The sequence below is a fragment of the Notothenia coriiceps genome, unplaced genomic scaffold (assembly GCF_000735185.1).
Source record: "Notothenia coriiceps isolate Sejong01 unplaced genomic scaffold, NC01 NC01_scaffold00004485, whole genome shotgun sequence".
In the NCBI taxonomy this organism is placed as follows: domain Eukaryota; kingdom Metazoa; phylum Chordata; class Actinopteri; order Perciformes; family Nototheniidae; genus Notothenia; species Notothenia coriiceps.
This window is the reverse complement of record NW_011337186.1, coordinates 881,930-889,638: the sequence shown is the minus strand read 5'-3', so window position 1 is coordinate 889,638 and position 7,709 is coordinate 881,930. Positions and strand designations below refer to the sequence as shown.

General features: G+C 42.4%; 1 protein-coding gene across 1 annotated transcript in view; it reads right to left on the bottom strand.

Annotated features, from left to right (window-relative positions):
• The window catches only part of wdfy3 (WD repeat and FYVE domain containing 3), a 65,246-nt gene that overhangs the window by 42,624 nt on the left and 14,913 nt on the right, over positions 1-7,709 (bottom strand). The window contains exon 6 of the mRNA XM_010767574.1: positions 3,764-3,864. Within this exon, the coding sequence (XP_010765876.1) occupies positions 3,764-3,864 (101 nt within the window). The remainder of the gene's footprint in view (positions 1-3,763; positions 3,865-7,709) is intronic.

Here is a 7,709-nt window from a genome sequence, read left to right as displayed (position 1 = left end):
TAGAGTTTATTCTACAAAATATAATCCCCGACATGGGTTTATAAGTACTGATAAGCTTAAAAGCCAGCAACCGGTTCGATAAGCCCAAAGTTAAAGATAATAGGCCTAATAAGCAAAGAAAAAAAAATTTATATATATATAAAAAAAAAAAAGAATTTCATCGATACGATATTAATTTCAGCCTTAACGTTATAAAGAATATGGTATAAATATGAAAACTTTAACGTGGACAAACTTTTTTACGTCTTTATATATGTTAAGAAGTCGGAACACGAGGAACTGTAGCCCAAGGTGTGAGGTGTCAGCTGCTTGCCGTTTTGCCCATGCGGGTTGGGCAAAGGGTGGTGTTTTCGCGGCTTCTGAAGTTCGACACCAACGCCTGGTAAAAATTTAAACCCTGCGCCAATTTTTTCTTATCAAACCGGGTTTAATAACGTTATTCTTTGACCGGATGGTGGTCCAACCGTGTTTGTTAACCTTTTCAGTGGACCCCCATTTGAATGCTTCGATCCTAAAAGGCGAATCCCGGCCGATTGAAGTCCCTGGAACCCCCAAAGGCCAGGGATGCTTCGAATCCAAGAGAAAAAATCGTCTCCGATCTAGAGGTACCATTGAAACGACACGCGATTGGACGGAGCCTCGTCCCAATCCGACGCTCCGATTCTCCTTCTCGAGGTTTTAAAGTCAACTTTCGGACCGGACGAACCTGGTTTAGTTCTCCGAGTCACACGCCTCAATTACGCTAGTTCAAAGTATAATGTCCTCTTTCCCCTTTATGTCCTTTTCGGACGGCAACGTCCTTTCTGCCCTATTTTTAGTGGCTGTCACACTTGCACCCTTGTTAATTATCTATTAAGTGGAGGTACAAGTCCTCGTTAGACTGATATTTTCGTATATCGCAATTCTTCCCGAATGAATTTATAGACGGTGTTGTATTCATTAACACTACTTCGACATTAGCTTGTCTACATACTTGAGCATAGCCAATTTAAATTAACCTTAGCGATGCATACAGTTCCTACCTACATAATAAAATATCTCTCTAAGTTACATGGATGACCTTATTTTATCAACCTCAAACAGAAGCCGTTGGTTCAACAGTATTATCCCACTTAATGCTTAACACTTGTCTAATTCGTTTTAACCTTTATATATAGTCTATGATTTTAACTTGGAGTCTACAATTAGCATCGTTAGCACCGATGTAGCTACCACTCGCTTACATGCTAACCCAAGCCTTAACATTCATTACGTAGCTGATTAAAATCATTAACACATAAATAAGTACTCAAATTTCACTTACCGCAAAACCGCATTCATGCACCGTCTGTTTCAACCGCAGAGCGAGTCACAATAGTCCGATATATAAGCATGATGAACAAACAAACACGGCCGGGGTCAAGTTGTGTTCCCTGGATGAGCTGAAGAGGCTGAGTCCCTGTAGCTTCACGGAGCAGCTAGCAGAGAGACAAGAAGCTAGCAGCAGCAGTCAATGTGACCATGCCCTAATATATGCATAACTTTAAGNGTGTGCCTTGGCAGTCTCACCTGTAGCTTCACGGAGCAGCTAGCAGAGAGACAAGAAGCTAGCAGCAGCAGTCAATGTGACCATGCCCTAATATATGCATAACTTTAAGGCTCAATATGAATTAAACAGATGAGTTGAGAAAAAATGCACCCCCCCAATCCATATTCATGAAGGGGGGATCTAACTATACAGAGAATATGGTTTTTTGAACCACGATGTAAACATGTTTATTTCTGCTGTAAATTTGGGCATTTTAACATGGGGGTCTATGGAAATTGCTCCCTTCTGCAGACTGCTCCTACTGGCCACTAGATTAACTGCAGTGTGTGGCACTTCCGAATTGGCGTCCCGGCTCTTCCCCAGAGGTTGCCACTTGATCAGAACATTGAACATAGAGTCGTTTCCATTCCTCATTTAAAGGGGACCTATCATGCAAAATGCACTTTTATATCTTTTATACATGAATATGTGTCCCCGGTGTGTCAGGGAACTCACCAAGTGTCAGAAAACATAACCCTCTCTCTTTTCCTCCATACCCAAATCTCTAAAAACGGGGCTGCAACAGATCTGATACAGACTGATACAGCTTTGAAATATCTCTGACGTCAGAAACGAGGAGCTCCGCCTATATGGCCAACTCTCCACCTATCAGGAGGAGACAGCCACGGCCATTGCCGTTCGAAAGCGCTGGAGACGCTGTTGTACATATGCCAGGCCTGAAGGTGGCGCTGTAGTCTGCCACAAAAGCAGCGAAGAAGACTTCCCACAGATTCAGCCCTTGCAAAAACAGGGCTAAAAAAGAGCAAATAGAGAGAAATAAGGCATGGCTAAAATGCATGATCTGTTAGGTATTTTGAAAAAACATGTTTTATATAGGTATGGCCCTACAATATATTATTAAAGTATAGCATGATAGGTCCACTTTAAATGTCTGTGTGAGTGTGGAACGCAGGACACTTCTCCCCCTCAACGATCGCCATCGTGGCAACACAACAGAAATTGTGTGACTAGCGGTTGGTTGGTCTGGTGAACACACCACTATAAAAATAAAAGTTATACATGTGGTTTTTTTTTCACTGCTGAATAAACATATCACTTTACTGATGTTGAAAGGAAGTCATTAGGCGCTTTCACACCGCAGTACTTTTCCCACAAAGGTTCATCAGAACTAAGTTCATGAGAACTCTTTACAGATCGCATTCACACCGGAATTAGTCCCTGGGGGAGGATTAGGCAAATTAAGCCGCTGACGTCACTTCTTCTCCTTCTGCTTTGGGTTTACTGGCAGGCCGCAAACAACTTCACGGTGTATACTGCCATCCGAAGTCCCCAGCCGGAAGTCCCCGGAGTTGGGGACTGGCTTCAGAGTAAATCGCCAGAACGCCGACACCTCCTCATCTCCACCGCTCCCATGTTTTATTTTGTGTTGCCATAAGTTATTCTCTCTGTGTCTGTGCGCTGGGCTAATGCTAATAATGCTAATGCAAGGATAATAAAATGGCGGCTTCACAAAAAAAGTGGGAAAAGTACTGTGGTGTGAACGCGCCTATTGTTCATTTCTATTGGGTAATTGTGCAGTCTGAAATGATTCTACCCTGAATGATAACAGTGCTAGAGAGCTAGCTAACAGCGGCATTGGTCACCTCCATGGATGTATAAAGACAACTGGAGCAGCTGGAGATTTAAAAAGTACCCAGATCAGCGCCATTAGAGCATGTGCACTTGAGTTTTCCTTGAGCTTGCCTCCGATCTGCTTTTCTTGGTTCAGTCAAATGAATGGAGAGTGGAAAAAAACTCTGGATTCCAACATTGTATAACTTCTATGCCCTAATGATTCAAATAAGGACCGCAATGGTGTTTGTACTGTGTAGTTTATTTAGCTGAAAAAACGATTTTCTGATTTACAGAGCCCTCTTTCCAAATGCAAGTCAATGGGAGCATTTATTCTTGGGCCCAAACTAGAACAGAAGTGAAGTACCACCGTTTGGCCTCTAAGAAACAATATTATTCAACGGCCGGTGCAATTCCTTTGGGCTTTGTGACTTCCTGTCAGGACACAGCAGCAGTTTGTCATTTCAGGAAAAACTAGCCAATCTAAAACCAGACAGTACCCAGGTGTTGAGATGACACAGCAAATATGTCTCTATATTCTAAAGTTCAATGTAGAGGCTAGGTGTGTAAACATTGTACCAGATTAACCAAAAGCAACAGAAATAAAATGTGGTGGGTCTTTACCTGTACCCATGCCGCTCAGCACGGCTCCATCACTGACACCTGAGGCGTTGGTGTTGTTGGTGGGGGCGTTGTGAGGTGCTAGGCTGGGCAGAAACAGGCACCTGTGTGAGGACAACAGAGGACGGATGAATTACTTTTATCCGGTGAAAACAGCTTTAACACACACACACACACAAAACAAGATGTCAGCTTACAAGTGTTGAAAAAGAGATTTACTGCTGCAGTCTGGCTCCATCGCTGAGATAAACTATTACAAAGAAGAGTCTGAGGTTACAAAGAACAGTGTGCTAATTCAGCGCTGGAGACAGGAGCTTTGTATTATGGAAATCTCAACTGGCTTATGCGCAAGGATTTACTATGCATGATAGAGGTAGGCTGAAAGCATACATTCAGGCTGGATTTTCAGTCTGCCAGACATATTTCCTTGCAATGAGTAGTAGGTGCCGCTATTGAATATAATGTGAATTACCTGAAAAGAAATAGGATGACGACTGCCTAAGAAATACTAAATAAAGGTTGAAAGGTCACCAGTAAGCATCCTGCCAACATGATGTTTTAGTTTGATAAAGTCTGAGTTTTCCTAGAGCTTCTACAGTGGACAAAGACTGACAACAGTTCCACAAAATTACAGAGAATTGTACTTGTGAGTCGGCGGTGTGTTCTGCTGACTCACTGCCTCCCTGTGAAGGTGCTACTTTGTTCCCTCTCTAATCATCCTGAAGCAGCACTGAAGACACTGCTGCTCCGGGAAATGAGCATGGGGACCTGTTTTCTTTTTCCTATTGTTGAGATATACAAAAAATACCTCAAAATGTAAGAAAGTAAGGTGGTGAATTCAGCCTAGCCTTAGCACACTGCAGGATAGCCTCGATGACAGACGTGACACTTTCACTTAACTGTATTAGCTCAGTCAAAAGCAATAATATTAAGTTGAACCTAATATTTTTGTATTTAAACTTCATATTATTGCTTTCAACTATGTGAAATATGTTGACATAAAACATTTAATTGAAGTCAACGTTTCAGTTTTTTCAGTGTATTGTTTCAGCGTTCCTCTATGAACTCCCCCAATAGCGATATTACTCTTTGAATATACGCCATCAAATATGTAACGGAAAAAAAGAGCAAGGCTTGGATTTTCTCATGCTCTTCTCTATGGGAGAAGATCTCTATGAGAAAAGAGCATATGAAAGTGACCATTAAAATGATCTCTGAAGTGTGTGCAAGAGCCAATCTTTGGTAGAGGGTTATGTAACAAACACACAAAAGTGTCATTTGAAAAAGAAAAAAAGCGACAAGCAGTTTTGCTAACTAAATATGCTGTATTCTTATAACTTATTTATGCAAATGAAATCAACATAGCTGAAGAATATCAACCAAGTGTTAAACAATGATACCAGAGAGCATTTTAATTTAAACATGACATAGCTTAATATGTACAGAGGAGTCCGTAGACAGCACACAAGACCAAAGAAAGCGAAACTGCAGCAATAATTGAGTAGAAATGATAGAAAATTAGCATTATACAGGGTCCTCTAACTTAGGCTGCAGCCACACGAGAACGGTAACGGTCGTATCTGCTACAGTTCTCTATCATATAAACGGCTTGGCCACACGAGGCCGACAGGGAAACGCAGATAACAATAACGGGTCCCAAGGTGGGTAGATCTGGGGACGCAACGCTCTGGGGGGGCAAACGGCTCCGTGTGTACGCCCTATACAATCATTTCCTGATAATGATGACGCACTAGCACCGCCTCTCCCCACCTCTACTGCTCCCCCCACGTCATTGCTGATGTGCTGTCAGGAGGAGGGGGAAGGAAAAGGAGAGGGCTCCATTCTATTATTCTTTTATTATTTATATAGAGTCGTTTTATCAATTGGTTTGAAACTCCAACAAATAACAAAGACCTCCTCTGGACCGGCCACTTTTCTAATTTTGTCCGGAAGGTTTAAGCTTTAAAGAGCAACTTGCAGGTTTTTTTTTTTATTACTAGATTTATGATTAACCTTTGCCTGAAAATTACAATTAAAAAGTGATGATTGCAGGATTGTTCATTGGTTTACAAGACATAAGGGCAATCAGAGGGAAAGGAGCCGTTTTTGAGCTGCTTGCTACTAAAAAATGCTTTTTTTTAACGTCATACGTCAAACGGCTTCATATTACGTCACATGGGGGAGCAACTTTATCAAGATCCTTCTCTGGCCCAATCCGCGGTAGTAGTTTGTAGTTGGTTTGAGCGGTTTGTGAATTTTAGTGAGCTCGTATTTTTTCGGTAATACTTGCATACATTACTCGATGTCCTGACAGGCTGGAGTTTGTTTGCAGGTTGCCACAAACTCCAGGCGTCAGGACATCGAGTCCACAGTTTCCCTAACAGGAAAAGTACCGAAGCTAGCTTTCGTTCCTGGGTGTGTTGTGGCAAGGTGCATCACCTCCCTGCAGGCACATACTCTCCACAGCGGAGGCCCTATCAAGCAAAACGTTTATCATGAAAACCGTATTACATCATCTCTCTCCCGCCCTTCGCTCCTCTCTCTCTCTCTCTCCCCTCCGGTACACGGCACCGTAAGAGACATAGTGTGGAGTTGCATTAGGCACGCTCGTGGTGGCTGTACTCCTCCAGCCGTCTTCCTTTGTGTTTGTTTGTTTCTACTGTCTGTGTTGTTGTGTGGGTGTGGTGGCATGTCACTCCTGGCTCCGGCTCAACCTCCACTCACCTGTTGCAATCAGCTGTGCACCTCCCCGACTACAAACCTGCTTTCCAATCAAGCCATTTACAACGGGCATATCAACGGAGGCTTCCAAACCTTTCTCGGCCAATCGTTGTAAAACCACAGTGGATATAACTTCAAGGCTACTTACATAAGCTATTTTCTCAACTCCTGGATGTTTTAGCGACGCAGGATACTGCTGATAACTTGCACATTTAGTTTGCTGTTATGGACTTCAGTATCAAACAGTCCTGCCAGTAACGGTTACTATATTATCAATACTACTTTAGGTTATACCTGATCAGGCCTGGAATTTCGTGCATTTTAGGGCAAGCCACTTGGCCTTTTGAGTTCGTAATTTTTAAGGGCTCACAAAGGCCAAAAGCCATGGGCACCAATGGCCAACATTAAACATGATTAACATACGATATGAAGTGACTACGATATATATGCAGATACAATACTGTATATATATTTATTAAGCATTCAATGGACACCCAAATTTGCAATTAAACAAATTCTTTATTAAAACTATCAAGGATTCTAGCACAAGACATGTTGGCTCACTGGTGAGACTGTGGTAGTGGGCGCTACTCAAGGTGCGGTCCTTATTTCTTGGAGTCACTTGAAGTATGGAGGATGATGGACGAGTCAGGGAGATTTGGACTTTTGATCGCGTTTTTGAAAATTGGGCGATATAAACGGCAGCAAACTTTGAAACCTTTCCGGTCTGCGATCGGCCGGTGGTTCAAATATAGTCTGCACAGAGGTCTTTGACAGCTAACAACACAGCGCTAACGCCCTAGCACTAGAAATAATAAAAAAGAACACAACTGCAACATTAACTTATCCAAGTAGCTAACAAAAACACTTCAAAATATTATTAATTATGCATTACCAACGAGCAAGAAATAGTAATGTATATCCATAAAATTACACTTAAAGCTGGGATCAAATGAAAAACTTACCACCCGGGCAATACAGGATCATCACAAAAACCTTACCTCACCTCAGCCTTTTCTTGAGCGGAGAATCAGCTATGCTGTGCTATGACCGTCCTACGGCACACGGACGCGGTGAGGTGGGAGATTAGGTCCTTAGACCCAGGGGGGGAATATCCTTTCCTCCTCAAGGCCAAGCAACATCCCGATGCCGACAAAAAATGACCAGTTGTGCTTAAAAAACAAAATCACGCCCTTTCAATGTGGTGCAGAAAAAAAGAACCTCAACC